At 46.8% G+C, this 17,192-nt stretch overlaps 1 protein-coding gene across 5 annotated transcripts in view; it reads left to right on the top strand.

Moving 5' to 3' along the window:
* The window catches only part of NOD1 (nucleotide binding oligomerization domain containing 1), a 43,075-nt gene extending 27,968 nt beyond the window's left edge, over positions 1–15,107 (top strand). For 2 of the 5 annotated variants that reach the window (XM_072651071.1, XM_072651070.1), the window contains exons 5-12: positions 730–813; positions 2,200–2,283; positions 3,309–3,392; positions 4,878–4,961; positions 5,645–5,728; positions 7,592–7,675; positions 10,720–10,803; positions 13,777–15,107. In XM_072651071.1, the coding sequence (XP_072507172.1) occupies positions 730–813; positions 2,200–2,283; positions 3,309–3,392; positions 4,878–4,961; positions 5,645–5,728; positions 7,592–7,675; positions 10,720–10,803; positions 13,777–13,846 (658 nt within the window). In that variant the 3' untranslated portion in view covers positions 13,847–15,107. The other 3 variants (XM_072651068.1, XM_072651069.1, XM_072651072.1) reach the window with 2 other exon arrangements.
* The last annotated feature ends 2,085 nt before the right edge of the window (positions 15,108–17,192 follow it).

The following is a 17,192-nucleotide window of genomic DNA, read 5'->3' as shown; positions in this document are numbered from 1 at the left end:
CTGGAGAGAGGGCTGGACCCCTGCTACTGACTCACTGTGACCTGAGGCAAGCTCCCTCCTGTCTCTGAGACTTGGAGTTCTGTCTAGATGAATGATGTTGACTGTGTTATGGACCTGGGTGGGATCTTAGCCATCCTTGAGTCCAGCTCCTTCCTTTTAGAGATGAGGCAACTGAGGTCAAGAGAGCTTAAGTGATTTGCCTAAGGTCACAAAGTCTGTGGGTCAGATGTGAACCCAGGTCTTCCAGACTCCAAGTCCAGCCTTCTCTCCATTTCTCCACCCATTCTGTGTTGAATGGGCCAAACTTAGATTACAGTAAGGGGTTCTTTGGGCGCTAGGTGGCGCCATAGTGCTCAGAGTGCTGGGCCTGAAGTCAGGAAGACTGAGTTCAAATCTAGCCTCAGACCCTCGCTACCTATGTGACCTTGGGCGAGTCACTAACCTCTGTCTGCCTCAGTTTTCTCATCTGTAAAATGAGGATAATAACAGCACTTCACAAGGTTGTGATGAGGATCAAATAAGAAAATATTTCTAAAAAGTACCTAATGCAGTACCTGGCACCTAGTAGGCACTTTGTGAATGACTATTCTTTTCCCTTCCCCCACTTGAGCCTGTGAGTAACATGGCATTTCAGGGTCTGTGACAGTGCGCAGGGTCATGGCAGACCCAGGCTGGTTCGAGGTAGCCAGACCAGTTTTGCCGTTGTGTGTATTTCCCATTTCCTTTCAGACTCAGTGTGAATCAGATCACTGACTCCGGAGTCAAGGTGCTGTATGAGGAGCTGACGAAATACAAAATCTTGACATATTTGGGGTATGTATTTTGGGGTGTGGATGGAGACAGTGAGTGTGGAGCCTCAATTTTAGGGGGGGACAACCTATGGAGAGACACTGTCCTGAGGGAAGGAAGACTTGTGTTCTGGTTTTGACTCTGCTGCATGGCACTGGACAAGTCAATTCTCTCCTCAAGGTCTTAGTTTTCCCAGTCTGTGAAATGGGGGGAGATAGTCAGGTGACTTCAAGGTCACTTTGAAGTCTAGCAGTCTAAGATTCTCCGACAATCCTACAATCTCATTTGATACTCCAAGTTCATGTCTACAGCTATGGCACTGACCTGCCATCCAGGAGCAAAATGGCCCAAGTGTAGGCACATGAGATGTTGATATGCCTCTGGAAGGGGACAAGGGGTTGTCTTTTGGAGATGCCTCTATTCAAATCTTCCTCTGGTGCCCTTGATGACATGTAGGGGGCTAGAAGGCCATGCTAACAGGCTCTGACAGGTTCCCCCCAAATAGACTTCAGGTCTACACTTGAGGAGGGAGGGAGGGAAGGAAGGAAGGAAGGAGGGAGGGGGGGAGGGAGGGAAGGAAGGAAGGAAAGAAAGGGAAGAAAGGAGGGAAGGAAGGAGGGAAGGAGGGAAAGGAGGGAGGGAAAAAGAAAGAATCTAACAAGCTTTCCCCCCAAAATGAAAGACATCTCTGCCTCCTTCATGGAGCTATGAGTTTGGAAGCAGAAGAGGGTCCGCAGGTGTGGAACACTGCATATACTGACAGATTTTTTTGATGCATTGATTGATTTCCCTGATTTTTCTCTTTTAAATTCTTTATCATAATAGATAGTTCTATGGGATGGGGGGGTGAGGAGGGGGATATTGAGTAAGTAAAAACAAAAGAGATCAATAAAAATTTACTATTTTTAAATGATCCTAGTTTTCAAGGTGGAAGAGATCTCAGAAGTCATGAAGTCCAACTCTCTCATTTTACAGTTGAGGAAAATGAGGTTGAGAGGGGAAGTATGTTGCCCCCAAGGTCCTACTAGGTGTCACAGTGGTTAGAGCACTGGACTGGAAAACCTGAGTTCAAATCTGGCCATAGAACTTACCAACTGTGTGACCCCAGGCCAGTTACTTAAATTCCTCATCTGTAAAAGAGGATCATAACAGCGCCAATATTCTGGGATTGTTTTGAGGGTAAAGTGATAAAATATTTGCAAAGTGCTTTGCAAGTGTTTAAAGTGCTATAAGATTCTAGTTATTATTAATTATTATACTTGTAGCAAATGACGGAGACAGAATTTGAACCTGCGCCATCTGACTTCAGACCTAGTGCTTTTTTTCATCGCAGAATTTTGACTTGTAAAAGCCCCCAGACCATGCCAAGATGCCCTAAAGTTTTTCCTGAAACTGTGATTTCTCTCCAAGGTTATACAATAACCAAATTACCAACATTGGAGCCAAATACGTTGCTCAGATCCTCGAGGAGTGCACGAATCTCACACACTTGAAGTGAGTTAAACTTGGGCTGGGGGGAGGGAGAAGAGGGGTATAGGGGAGAGAAGACAAGATGGGAGGGCTGTCTGATTGGTGTGGGGAGGATACATTTCCTCCCTTCCCTTAGCCTTGTGAAGCATCATTAAAATTCAGAATGAAGGAAGAGGATCCTCAGGGTAGTAGAGTCAGCCTCAGAGTTAGGAAGACTTGGACCCTGGGTCTTGGCTGTTGAGCTCATCTGGTACAATTCCCTGCCTCTCCCCCTTTTTGTTTCATTTTACCATTAAAGAAACTAAAACCCCAAGAGATGTGGTGATTTTTCTAATACCACATTATTAGCAAATAAGGGAACCAGGTTACAAACCCTGGTCCTCTGACTCGATATATTCAGTGCACTTTCCATTATACAAGTCACTAACTGACCTCTTCAAAGGAAGGCTGGAGGATCACTGGGCAGGGATGTTGTCAAGACTGTTGTTTGAATGCAAGTCAGAAACACTGGCCTCCCAGATACTTCCCATTCTGAGCTTCCGTGATACATTGTGTATCATGGATGGTGCGGAGGATAGAGGATAGAGCACTGGACCTGGAACCAGGAAGTCTTGAATTCAAATTCAACCTCAGACCTTTACTAGCTGTGTGACCTTAGGCAACCTCTGCCTGCCTCAGTTTCCTCATTTATAAAATGAGGATAATAATAGTACTGTCGTTGTGAGGACCAAGTAATGTATTATTTTTAGTATTTAGCATAGCTCCTGGTGCTTAGTAAGCTCTGTATAAATGTTAGATGTTATCTAACAGCGTTATTATAATTATAAAGCACTTAGAAGAGTGCCTGGCACATGGTCAGCACTCTATAAATGTTAGCGAGGAGGAGGTCTTATTTTGGACTCTCTTTGTCCCAGCGTCCGTGCAGCTTTCTGATTTTAAGTTAGCCGGTTACGACTGTATTCAGTGAATGATCCCCTGGTGACCAGACCACAGTCTTTCTGAGTCACTCCTTTCTTTCACATACAGAAATGTCCTAACTTTCTCCACAGACTGGGAGCAAACTACATAACAAGCGAAGGAGGGAAGTGTCTGGCCTTGGCTATTAAGAACAGCAAGTCAATCGTGGACATTGGGTGAGTAGGAGCCTTCTTAGCCCTGGGCCTTGTGTGCAGAAGTGAGCAGCCATCTAGGGTATAGTCCTGGGCCCCCTACAGGTCACCCTGGGCACTCCATTGGAGTAGAAGCTGCCTGAGGGTAGAAATTGTCTTTTGCCTCTTTGGTTGGACTTAGCACAGTGTAGCACCCATAACAGGCACTTGATAAATATGGATTGATTGACTGAGATTTACACAGACCATTAACATCTGGCCATTTCATGCTCATGCCATCCTTGTGGTGTTGGCATCAGTGACCCTATCACTCTTGCCCTATTGTGTTTGCCCCATTTACTACCACCTAGGAAGGGAGATGGGGAACAGGCCATGTCAGCCTTTGTGACTTCAGTGTCACATGAGTTCCAATATTCCCTCTGTTCTAAGGGCCCTTGAATCTCTGGCTCTAGCCCCGTGCTCTCCCATGAGCTCCAGCCGCCTTCTCTGACTTATGATAATAAATCACCAGCATTTACGTTGTACTTTAGGTGTTCAAAGCACTCTGCCCATGTTATCTTATTTGACCCTCAACAACCACTCTGGGAGGTAGGTGCTATTGTTATCTCTGTTTTAGAGAGGAGTAAACTGAGGCTGAGAAAAGTCAAGTGACTTGCCTAGGGTCAAACAGCTAATAGGTGTCTGAGGCGAGATTTGAACTCTGGTCCTTCTCACTCCAAGTCTAGCACACTAGACCACTGTACTACCCAGCACCCTATAAGGGCCTGCTAGAATTCTTCACTTGGATATCTGAAGCCTTGCTCACTTTCCACCTCTTCCAGGAAGACCTCCGAATACCTCCCCCAGACAAAAGAGGCCTCTCCAGCTCCCCTAGTGTTCATGGTCTACACCTCTTCCATTGGCCCTTTGGCTTTCTGTGTTGTGTGGTGTTTGTGTTCCTTTTTCTGCCTGCAGTAGCTTCTCTGAGGGCAGGGCTGGGCAGTCTAGTCTCTCTATATCCCTCCTGCCAAGCCCACAAAGCCCTCCCACCGAGGAGTGGCTCCATGGCTGAATTTATCTCAGAAACACTACAGTCAGAGAGGAGGGTGGAGAGGCTCTGAATGGTTTCTCTCCCTGCTTCCCTGAGTTTTCATGTCATATGCATGCTTCATATCAGGAACATGCATACAAAGTGAGACAGCATAGCATCCTGGGACGATCTCTGGCCTGGTGTTGCAAGGCCTAGCCCTTTCGTGTACTTGCTCTGTGATCTTAGGCAAGTCACTTAATTTCAAAGCATGAGGAATTGACTTGCCCAAGGTCATTTGGCTTGTAGCAGAGCCGGGAGGCTGGAATGTAGATCCTCACATGCCAAACCTAGTGCTCTCTCCCACTGGGCCACATTGCCTCCCATGACCACCTTACTGCTTAGAAGAGTTTACTAAGGCTGAGGTCCTCCAAGGGGGAATAAGTGATAGCTCCAATGGGCCTGGCTTAGGGATACTGAACTCTCCCTGTTTTTCTCCTCAGGATGTGGGGCAATAAGATAGGAGATGAAGGAGCCAAGGCCTTTGCGGACGCACTGAGGAATCATACCAGCTTATCCAATTTGAGGTAACCAAAGCACCTCCTTCCAAGACCACTCATTACCTCTGGGGTCACTTGTTTGGGGGTGGTGGTAGCAAGCCCCAATCCAAACCATCCCATTTTCCTCTTCCTTTGCCTGATGGGGGTGGGGGTACAAGGGATTGGCTTGTACCAGGGTCCCTACCTTTCCCCACCTACCTAAACAGTATTTCTCCTTTCTCATTCTCAAAATGTTGGGGGTGGGAGAGCTGCCTGCCTTCTTTCCCCTTTATGTCAGTCCTCCTCCTCCTAGATTTGGCCTCCTCACTTTCAGTTTCCTCCTAGTCCTGCCTCCAGGCTCTAGGCTTTCCTGTTACACTGGCCAAAGATGATGGGACCTGAGGCCAGTGGACTTATCCTGGGAACCCTCCAAAGAATTTTCCCTGGTCTGCAGCTCACACATGGCCACAAGACAAGTTGAAAGACTCTAGGGCTCTTTGTGGCCATTGGCTCTCCTAGCACTGCTCCTTGCATTTACTGAAGGTTTCCCTGGCTTTGGTCTGGGCTCTGGATACGGCTCTTTAATACAGAGATCTGCCCTCAGCCAGAAGATTCATTTATTTTGGTTGGCAAGCAGATACTCAACAGTGGCTTCCCTGGTCACTGCCCAGTGACAGTGGAGGAGTGTCTGGGATCTCTAATGAAATGTCCCTTGTGGTTTTCCCTTTCAGCCTTGCCTTCAATGGCATCTCCACAGAAGGAGGTAAAAGCCTCGCTCAAGCGCTACAGCAAAACAGCTCAGTGAAGATAGTTTGGTAAGGAAGGCAGAGCTTGGTGTGGAGGACCTGGCCTCGAGATTTCTCAAATGGTCACTGCATTTGGGTTGGTTTTCAGTTGTGCTGTGGATAGAGAACCCTAAATGCTCTGGGAGTCAGGAAACCCCAAGTTTGAACCCTGCCTCAGGCATTTATCAGCTGTGTGATCCTGGGCAGTCAATCATTCATCTCTCAGCCTCAGTTCCATCATCTGTGAAATGGGGATAACAATAGTTCTTACTCTACAACGTTGTTATAAGGATCAAATGAGATATCTGTAAAGCTCTTGGCTGACTTTAAAGTGCTCAGTAAATGTCCACGATCGTTATTATTATTTATTAAGCACTAACTCTATGGGAATACAGAGACATAAGCAAGACCCTCCAGGACCTTACATTCTCCTGGGGGAGCTGAGATACAAAGAACATACAGATAAGTACAACACAACTGGGGGAAGCAGGAAAGGCTCACTCAGGTTGAGTCTTGAAGTCTAGAGGTCTAAAGAGGAGGAAAGAGCCTTCCATATTCGAGGGCTAACCTGGGCAGAGGTATGGGGGTGGGAAATGAAATGTCGTGATTGGGGAACAGTGCTTGGGCCATGTTGGCAAGAATACAGAGTGCACAAGGGAAGGAATTAGGTGGGGTAGAGAAGTGGGATGGGGCCTGAGGGTTTTATAATAATAGCAATAATAGCCAACATATATATATGGTGTGTACAATGTGCCAGAAACTAAGTGTTTTAATATCTCATTTGACAATATGAACTAAAACCAACCTGGAATTTGTACTTCTTACTTATGGCACCAGCCTGGAGCTTCAGGCTGTCATAACCTTTAAATAAATCTATGGATTCAGTTTGTTCTGACATAATAGACACTTTCCAACAAACCCTTTTACAAAGCACATTCTCTGAGACATCTGACTGTGCTTAACAGAGAGGAAGGATGTGTCCTTTTAGCTCTGGCAGGACAGTGCTGACGGTGACTCTTGTGATTTTGTGCCCTCGCCCACTTGGCTCTGGGTGGTCACAGTCATTGCATGCATATTATTCTCTGGCTCTGTTTTCTTCACTCAGCATTTCTTCATACAAGTCTTCCCATGTTCTCTATGAATTCCTTTTTATTTATTATTTCTTCTGCTGCCAAAATAGTCCATTACCTCACATTCTAGGGTTCTCAGCTTTTTGTTTATGACCAGTGATGGTTCTATGGATATATTCACGCATATTGGGTCTTTTTAAAAACATTTTTTACATTTTACATTTCTTACACTCAATAATCTTGGAACAGTCCTGGTAATGAGATCATGGAGTCAAAGCACATGAATCTCCGGGAAGCTTTCCTTCCATAATTCCAACTTGTTTTCCAATCAGTTGATGTAATTCACAGCCCACCAAGGATGAGTGAATTATATGGCCTGTGTCCCCCTGCCCCTTCAACAATGAGTTTCCCATTTCATAGCATTTTCATTTCCTGGCTTCATGGACAACTCACCACTTTTTTCAAACATTGATCTGACCATTTAGTTCTTGGTGGCGAAGGTCCCCTTCCAGAGAAGAAGTTGGATCAAGAAGATGGGAGGGGTGGGGCAGATCTGCCCAATGTTCTGGGACAGTCACCTCTGGTTGAAGGACAATGGAAAGGATCCCCAACTGCCACTCATTCAGCATGAGTGCCTGTCCCCAGGCTTGCATGCCCCCAGCTATTCTTGTCCTCTCTTTGGGTTTACATTTTGAGGAATGGAGACCTTGCCTTTTCGACCAGCCTCTCCCAAACTCGAAACAGGACCTTGACCTCAGGGATTTACGTGCTCATGCAGGCTGGCGTGCAGACAGGGTGAGCTAACCACATCCTCTCTGTCTAGGTTGACCAAAAACGATCTTGATGATGAAGTAGCAGAGAGCTTGGCAGAGATGCTGGAAGTCAATCAAACGCTGAGAGATTTGTGGTAATTTTTTCTTCAACAGCTCCCACTTATAGGATTCTTTAGACCAGGGAGGTCAAACATATAGAAACAGTGGTCACTAAACTGTACATAAGGACCCCTGCAGCCTCATATTGGCTTAGAAAGACCATTGTCTGTGTCCTATAGTAGTTGTATTTATTTTGTTAAACATTATCCAGTTATGTTTTAAGTCTGGTTTGGGCAGCCTTGGCTGTGGGTAACACCTCCTCTTTCTACCACTTTTATATCTATGGGATGGAGGGGTGTGTGTGCGCGCGCATGTGTGTGCGTGTGTGTGTGCCTGTGTGTGCGTGCGTGTGTGCGTGCGCGCGTGTGTGTGCGCGTGTGTGCGCGCACGTGTGTGTGTGCATGTGCGTGTGTGTATGTGTGCGTGCGTGCGCGCGCGCGTGTGTGCGTGTGTGTGCGTGCATGTGTGTGTGCGCGCGTGTGTGCGTGTGCATGCGTGTGCGTGTGTGTGTGTGCGTGTGTGCATGTGTGTGTGTGTGTGTGTACGTGAGCCCATCCTCATTGCTGAGCCTTGAGCTGAATACTGTGACAGGCCTGCCCAATAAAATAGCTCAGGGCCTGGGAGAGAGCCCATGCCATTGAGGGGAGTGTGGAGGGGCAGTGGAGTTGTACATCCAGGACTCGGATCCTGGACCTACCACTTCTGACCTGTTTGGCGATGGGCAAGTCCCTTACCCTGTCCCAGCCTCCATTACTGCCTTCATCTAACAGAAGGACAAGATGACCACTAAGGCCCAGACGTAAACCCTTTCTATCTGCTCTGTGTGTATCTTGTATGCGCTAACTATCTGTTTGTGCAGGTTGTCTCCCCTGTTAGCATATAAGCTCCTTGAGGGTAGCAAATGCTTTGCTTCTGTTTTTGTATCTCTAGCATATTACCTGATACATAGTAGGTTCTTTATAAAATGCTTGTTGATTGATTCAATCTAGGTCCATCTTGCGATCTCTTGCCAGCAAAGACCGTGATAGAAATCAGGTCAATGCCTTGGGTAGATGAAGGGGTTCCCCTTCTTACTCCTGGACATGGTCAGCAGCACTTGGGGATGCCTTCTTTTCCCCATTTCCCTGACTCAGTCTTTAAGAGAGGCAGCAAGAGAAGTGGGGAAAGGGGGATGTAGTGAAGGCAGTCAGGCTAATGGTGGGCAAGTGTCCAGCTGGATTTGGAGTGAGGGCTCTACTTTCAAGGATCAGTCTCAAGGCCTTGTAAACCTGCCCCAGTTTGCTCTTGGTAACCCCGGTCCTGGCAATGACCTCCCTTCCTGGGCCAAGGTGAACGAATCTAAGCCTCACCAATCATTATCAACTACCATTTTGTGATGGAAAGGGTACCCAACCAAAAATTAATAGACCTTGGTTTCTAACAGTTAGGCTTGGTCATTGAATTCTTTTTTATTGGTTAAAACGAATGTATTAAGAATCTCTAGACTAGATGGTCCCCGATCCAAGGCTCAACCTCCCTCCTATCTTCCATCTCAGTGTTGCCAAAACACTTCCCTTCTGGGAATGTGTGAGAGAAGCCAAACAAAATATTCAGCCTCACGGCTGTGAAATACTTCACTGTTTGCCTCTCGCTTGGCCTGTGCACCGAGCTACAAGGGTTTGCCCTGGGGAACCTTTCAGAAACACATAGTTCACTGCAACCACATCCCCGACCTATGAGCATTTAGCCCCTTCCTTCCTTCCTAGCAGACAAAGGAGAGCAAGGGCGAATTCGTAACTAAGCCCAATGAGGGATGAGTTCAGAAGAATTCTTATCAGGCCATGAATGTTTAATGCCAGTAAGTCTTCATGGTATCTCTCCTGTGCCAAGTCAGGTCATATGGGTTCTGGGAAAGGCTCAGAATCCCTGGCAAATAACGCACCTGCACCTGGTGCTAGCTTCAAGCCTGGCTTCAGGCACATGAGAATTGTGACCTTGTTCCAACTGTGAGGGTCTTTGCTGCATCCCAGCAAAACGAACCCATGTCAGTGACCCTCCTGGGATCCATGAAGATTTTCAGATCATGGCAGATGAAAGCTGTTTCCTGCTCCCTCCCTCTCTCCTCTCTCTCCCTCCCTCCCTCTCTCTCTCTCCTCCTCTCTCCCTCCCTCCCTCCCTCTCCCCTGCTCCGTCTCCCTCCCTTTCTCTTCCTCCCTCTCAGAATGTATAGAGGATCATAGATCTGAATCTATGGAAGAAACCTCAGAGCCTATCTATCTAGACCAATTTCATTTTTCAGGTGGGGAAACTGAGGCCAGGCGGTACTACTGATAATTTCCTACACCTAGAGCTGAACAAACTTAGAGGCTGTCTAGACCAGCCCCTCCTTTTACAGATGAGGGAAGTGAGGCCTGTTGAGGTTAAGTGACTTGCTCAATGTCACACATAGTTCACAAAGAGCAGAGTTAGGACCTGGCTTTGTCTCAGTAGCTGCTCATGTCCCTATTTATCATTCTAGAAAACACTGTAGAATAGGAGAGTTTAGAGACAGTGGAAAGAGGAGATCAAGGCTGAAATCCTGACTTTGTGCCTGTCTGTGACTGTGAGCAAACACCTAACCTTCATCAGGCTCACCTTCCTCATCATCCCATCTAGCCCCAACCATCTGTACATTTAGGTCACTCAGTCCAACCTACCATCCTCTATTAGAGCCCTTCTCTCACATCCCTGGAGGGTAGTTAGGAAGCCTCTGCTAGGACATGACCAATGATGGGGAACACTCTCCATACAAGGTGGCCCATTTCAATATGGGAAAGGTCTGTTAGAAAGTTCAGCTAAAGCAGCCTGGAAGTGTACCGTGAGTCCCAGCTGGTTACAGCATGACCCACTTAACACTGGAAACCAATCCATTTTCCTTCCTTGTAAAGCAAAGGGTATAAGCATTCCTTGGTAGCCCTGAGACAGGGTTGGAAGGAGCTCTGGGAAAAGCACATCTTGGTGATGAAACTTGCTCTGCGTCTCAGAACTGGCCATGCCTACTACCCTCCTGCCCCACGGCCATGATGAGAAGTGTTTAATACAAGGCTTCTTCTTGTTTCAGGCTCATTCAGAACCAGATCACAGCCAAGGGGATCTCGCGCCTGGCAGATGCTCTCCAGAAGAATTCGACTATCCTGGATATCTGGTCTGGCCCAACTCCTTTTCCTGCCTTGTGGGTTGGGGTGGAAGCATTGGTGACGTATTTGGTGCTGAAGATCAATCCCCTTTGTAGTTCTTAAATCTGGGAACATTCAAGTTGATATGATAATGAGTCCTGGAATTTTTTCTTCCACTTTTCCCAATTCCTCAGATTCCAGATGTATTTCCAGATAGTTTTGACTGAACTGTGCCATCTCAACTTTCTAACTTGGTTGAAGAATCACCAAATGATTTGCTCCTCTCTGTGTTAATAGACAATAGACCTTCCCCTCCCCCCCTACCTAAAGGGGTTGGCCTAGATGACCTCTTAGTCCCCTCTCATCCCCTCTCATGTCCACAGAGGGCACCATGTCTATAATAGTCTAAACAAAATGAAAAAGCAGTATCTTGTATTGAATGATGAAGCACATTTGCCTCCTCTCTGTAGGGAGATAGGTGACCATGGTGGTGTCGGATGCCATGGATGTATCCATTGGTTTCACTAAAGCCTTTTCCTTTGGTAGCACCACCTCTGGACTCACTCTTCCAACCTCCATTCATTTTGGCAGGAAGGTCCACAGAAGGAGATTCCTAGGGGGATTATATCATTGGGTCACTGAAGGTCTGGGATACTCTACTCCTATCATTTATGACCTCCATCTAGGATGCTCCCCCACTACCAATCGGCCACCTGATATCGATTAACTTAAAGGAATATTTACTGAGAAAGTATAACACGTTGATAAAAGTATTCCTAAAAACAGGTGACTCAGCCTCCCTCTGTACACACTCAGTCTCTGGGCTGAGTAAGATCTAATCTAAAGGGATTAGTACAAAACATCCCCACCTCCAACCCAGGGGTGAGTTGCTGCCACCAGCCCCAGAATTCTCTTTGTCTATGGGATTTGAGGTGGCTTTGGTGGATGTTTCAATCTTGTGGTCACCTGGCTATTCCCATTGATGTGTCCCCTGATCACTTGGGCATTCCCATCTCAGAATACTCATTTAGCTAAGATCAGCAAAGAATAAATAAAAAAGAAAGAAAAGAAACAGTGGCACCATGTGTTCACAGACACATGACAGCCAGGTAGAAGTAGAACTTCCCTACCTGGCAGCCCATAGCAATCTTCCTCCTTTGAAAGCTGCTACATGAGAGAGTGAGAGACAACCTGCTCAGACTTGATCTATACACTCAGTTCTAGCTTAGCCTTTACTGAATCATTATGCCTTTCAACTCTTCAGTCAACCAGAAAACTTTTCATTTTTTATCCTCAGATGAAGCAGTATAAAATTTGTCCTCAAATCAACTTTTAGAGGCATTCTTTGGAAAGTGAGGAAGGGTAAACAGGAAAGGGTGGAGGACTTTTTTTTAGGGTATAGCCTTGAAGTAGGAAGTAAATGGCTCTCTGTTAGCCTCTTAGTTTAAATAATGATACTTGCTAATTAGGCACTGAGCTCACTTGTTTCTGGTCATTCCTGAAACTGTACACCCTGTACATTTCAGTGCTCTGAGAGAAAGCTCTGGGTGTCCTACCCTAGGTCCAGTCTGCTATAGGACATGGGAAGCAGTATAGATTGGAAACATTGGAACAGAAACAAGATAGATGCACTGAATACATGATTCCCAAAGAGCTAGGCTGCTCAGCAATAGGGAAGGGTTAGCTTTAGCAGGAGATGGGCCAGTTTAGCTTCTTGTCATATCTGTTAACGTTCCAAGCTTTTTTCCTGTCCCCAGCAACCAGGGCATGAAGCTGCCCCATGGTACATAGAAGGGACTTCCTCTGAGAATGGGGCAGAGCAGAAGAGAACTCTCAGTAATGCAGAATCTGGGCTTGGCTGTCAGAGTTCACATTCTCATGCCCTGGGTTGGGGGAATGCAGAGAGGGCTGCCTCTGGGAGGGCCACAGGGCTAGATTGGTCACTGCTTGGTTAGTGGCTGGGGAGGCAGACTCCAGTTAGGAAATACACGGATAATCCTGGCTGCAGCTTCCTGAAAACAAGGACTACCCCAGTGAGGCTGCTCAAGGACCTTGGGGTATTAGCAGCTGCAAAGCAGCACCTACCCCTTCTGTTTGAACAGTGGGTGGTTTTAAGTTAACAGTTTTTGTTTGTTTTAAGGGGAAAAAAAACCCCTCACACCCTCTTCCCCTAGTTTCATTGTAGATCCCTACTCCCTCTTTTGTTGGGCAGACAGCCAGGCAGGAAGGCAGGCCATACTTTGCTCACTGTAGAGTCTAGAGGCCTGGGTCTATGTCAGACCTGCCCCATTCAGGCCACAGTGGAGTACAGGATCAGTTCTGGGAACCACACTTTAGGAAGGACATGTGATGAGCCAGAAAATGTTCAGAAGAGAGCAGCTAGAATGAGGGAGAGCCCGAGACCAATGGGCCAATCCATCACTATGCAATTACAGTGCATTTAGTGTGTCCTGCATGCTCTGCTCATACTAGTGATCCAATTAGCAACAAAGACAGTCCCTACCCTCAAGGAGTGTATGTTCTGATGAGGGAGACACAGAAGACACACATGATTACTTGGGACATAAATGCAGAATAAATGGAAGGAAGCCTTGGAGGGTAAGGCTGGGGTGGGGGGGACTGGGAAAGACCTGTAGGAGGTGATGCTCAGGCTAATTTGTGAAGGAAGCCAAGGATTCAACACAGCAGAGGTTAAGAAACAGCATTCTAGGCATGAAGGACTGCCAAGGCAAAGAACAGAAATGGGAAACACCATGCATCAGGAGCAGAAAATAGGCCAGGATGTTTGGGAGTATGAGAGCTGAGGATGCCCTGGGTCATTGTTAGGAAACCACACTCCTTTATTTCAGTGATGCTGGATTGTCAGGGTGAGACACTTAGTGCTGTTGCATTCACTTGGCTTCCTCCAAAAACTTTAGAAAACATAGTCACCTGAATTCCTCCCCTCCCACAACTCCATGGGCTCCAATTAATACTTTCTTCACTTTCTGCTTCCCTGCCAGCTTGAATGGGAACCCAATCAAACCTGAAGAGGCCAACGTGTTTCAGAATGAGAAGCGGTTCCATTTTTGAGGAGTTGTGTCTCCATCAGCACTGTCCCGCAGCAGTCAGTGTGACCACTGTCGTCCAGAAAGGAACCAACAGCACAGCCTCACATGCTGGGGACAATAGCCCTGGGCCAGCTGTCAGGGCAGAGCCTGCAGTCAAGGACTTCCAGAAGATGTTGGCTCATGGGCACTGGGCAGACAGTGCTGCTGAAAGCAACACATTTTGCTTTTCCCTGGGAAAACTGACTAGTATGTTATTGAGGGAGGAGAATCCATTTTGTGGACATTTTTTGAGTTATCTGTGTGCCACCAGAGGGTCTTGTATATAGTCATGTTTTTTGTACATATCCATTAACAGTGCTGTGCACACAGCACTTTGTCAGTGATGAGTGAATGAAAGAATTTATTTTTCTATGCAACGGAAGGAAGATGAGTTTCTGAGAAAATACAGAGCTGGCCAAGCTTGATTCACACCAGTGCCTGAGCCTTCCCTGAGCCTTGAAGGCTGTCAGGTGGTGCAGTGGATAGGGAACTGGACTTGGAAACAGGGAGACCTGAATTCAAATCCTGTCCCAGATATTAGCTGAATGCAACTTGGCAAACCTCTTAACCCCTCTGGGCTTCAGTTTCCTCATCTGTAAAATGGGCATGATACTAGAACCTACCTCACAGGGTTGTTGTGAGGTACTAGATATAAAGTGCGTCATATGTAAATGCTTTTTAAACTTATTGTTACTGTTGTTGAAATGAATCTCAGCTGGCATCAAGACACTGAGCATCGCAATGGCATTGGATCATAGGTTTATAGCTGGGATGGACCCTAGAGGGGGAAGGAATAAGCATTTATGTGTGAGCCACACCCTGTACTAAACACGTTTTACAGATATCATTCCCTTTGATTTTCATCACAACCCTGTGAGATAGGTGCTGTTCTTATCCCCATTTTGTAGATTAGAAGATTGAGGCAGACAGAGGTGAAGTGATTTGCCTAGGGTCACATAGCTGGCAAGGGCCTGAGGTTAGATTTGAACTCAGGTCTTCCTGACTCCTGGACTAGTGCTCTGTGCACTATGGCACCCTCTAGCTACCTCTAGAGGTCATCTAGTCCAGTCCCCTTAATAAACATTGAGGAAACTGAGGCCCAGAGACATCAAACAGCTGACCACCCAAAGTCTAATGATCTCCATGTTGGTGGCATCTCTCCAGGATAGAGCCCTGGGTAATGACATCTAAGGCTTTTGGGGTAAAATGTGCTCAGTAAATAAATAAATGGCTCCTTCTTCAGAGACACAGATAAGGATTATTATATGTGCATTCCACAGACTGATCCTACAGTGAGTCAGGGCCCTGAAAATTGTTAGAATGCTCACAACTCCCATAGAGAGTGACAAAGCAGGCAGCCTGTGTCATCTCTTCCCTCCCCTCTGACATACTTGTGCATCCAGACCAGCCACCCAGCTCTTATCCCAGTGGAGTAAGGATGCCAGACAGATCCTCATTTGTCCTCTCTGGTCTCTTCTAGTATAGCTCAGCCCACATGTACCATCTTGCTCTAACCAGAGTGAAGGGAGAGAATGTGAGTGGATCTGTGCTACAGGAGACTGGAAAGGGGGGGGAAATGGTTTCTGAGCCCCAGTGTAGCCTGGAAAAGCCTCTCAGTGCCCAAGATGGTGAATTGCGGAGAAGGGGTTGACCTGCAATGGGGATAAGACCTTCAGTTCTGTGTCTCACTCCTAGGCCTGTAACCCAACATTGTGAATCCAAGGTTTTGTGGAAGAGTCAGGGGTATTGGACTGGACCTGAGCCAACAGATCCTCCTCTGCACCCCCAGGACAGTCTGCTCTCTGCTCAGTCCAGTCACCCACCACAGCAACATAAACTCATCTCTGTTGCACAGCAAAGGACAGCTGTCCCCTGGAGTTTGGGGAAATCAGTGGCTGGGTCAGCATCCCCCTGAGGCAACCAGTCAGTGGTCTTTCACCACCTTCGCAGTGACAGGTCTGTGGAAGTTCTTACCTTTAACTCACTTACTGTTCAGCTGCCAGACAGAAGAAATCAGACTCTTGTTCCCCTTGGAAGAAAGCCCAGAAAGCCAGTGTCCAAAGGTCCTTTTCCACACAGCCTCCTGACCCTCCATGGGAGGCTAATCTGCCCCTAAGCAGGTCAAAAGGATAAGACTGGGTCAATGACAAAAAATGACAAGTTCTTAGTTCTGAAAAACAAATTGAACAAACGAGGAAAAATGCGAAGGACCTAATTGGGGCTTGTTCATTGAAAGGCTGGCAGGCAGGCAACAAACTAAGTGTTGACCATGAGCCAGGTGCTGTGCTGAGCTCTAAAGACACAAATGGAAGGAAAAAAGTAGACAGTTCCTGTCCTCAAGCAGCTGATATTCTGATGGGAAATGCTAATTAATGAAAGGGAGCTGAAAGTGCGCGCGCGCGCGCGCGCGCGCGCGCGCGTGTGTGTGTGTGTGTGTGTGTGTGTGTGTGTGTGTGTGTGTGTGTGTGTGTGTGTGTGTGTGACAGTGACAGCCTATAGTATTGGGCTGAATCAAATTGCTTTCCAGGACTATTGGATGAATTCTTAGCTCTGCCAAGAGGATATTAGCATGACCTCATTTTAGGGATGGCATCGACAACCTGAGGACAGTGATTTTAGATCATGCCTCATGAGAATGGGCCACTAAGTGGCACAGTGGGTAGAGCCCTGAGGATCAGGAAAACTCCTCTTTCTGAACGCAAATGCATTGGAAGATGCATATCAGCAGTATGACCTTGGGCAAATCACTTAACCCTGTTTGCCTCAGTTTGCTCATCTGTGAAATGACCTGGAAAAGCAAATGGCAAAGCACTTAGTATCTCCTAAAATTTAGACCCTCCAAATGGGGTCGTAAAGAGCCAGATATAACGGGAAAATGACAACAACAAATAGGAGAATTGGTTGAAAGAACTGGGAAAGTTTAGCTAAAAAAAGAAACTTGAAGAAATGGGGAAGGGGAAGAGAAAGGACCCTGAGAAATGCAGGTGATACAAAGACAAAATCTACAAAGAGAATTTCATTTTTAAGAAGAAAAACCAAACATGATATTACTTGACAAGGTCACCTCCCTGATTAGGTATGAATTCCTGACCTGGTCCCAGGAGTACTGGTGATATCCCAGTTGAACATGATTCATTGTTTGGGCTGCACCCTTACATTTGTCCTAGTAAAGGGAAGGTGGAGAGAACACCAGGGCTGAGAGGGCTGAGTCAGGCACCAGAGCAACAAGTGAGTTCCCTGGAGCAGAGCTTGTCCAGGCACTCCTCCGGGCCGAGTGGGAATGGAGAGCAAACTTGCTGCAAAGCACAGGGTCCCAATGTAGAGGAGCA

Source organism: Notamacropus eugenii, chromosome 3, assembly GCF_028372415.1.
Source record: "Notamacropus eugenii isolate mMacEug1 chromosome 3, mMacEug1.pri_v2, whole genome shotgun sequence".
Classification (NCBI taxonomy): Eukaryota; Metazoa; Chordata; class Mammalia; order Diprotodontia; family Macropodidae; genus Notamacropus; species Notamacropus eugenii.
Note: the sequence above shows the minus strand (reverse complement) of the source record. Positions and strands in the feature narration are given on the sequence as shown.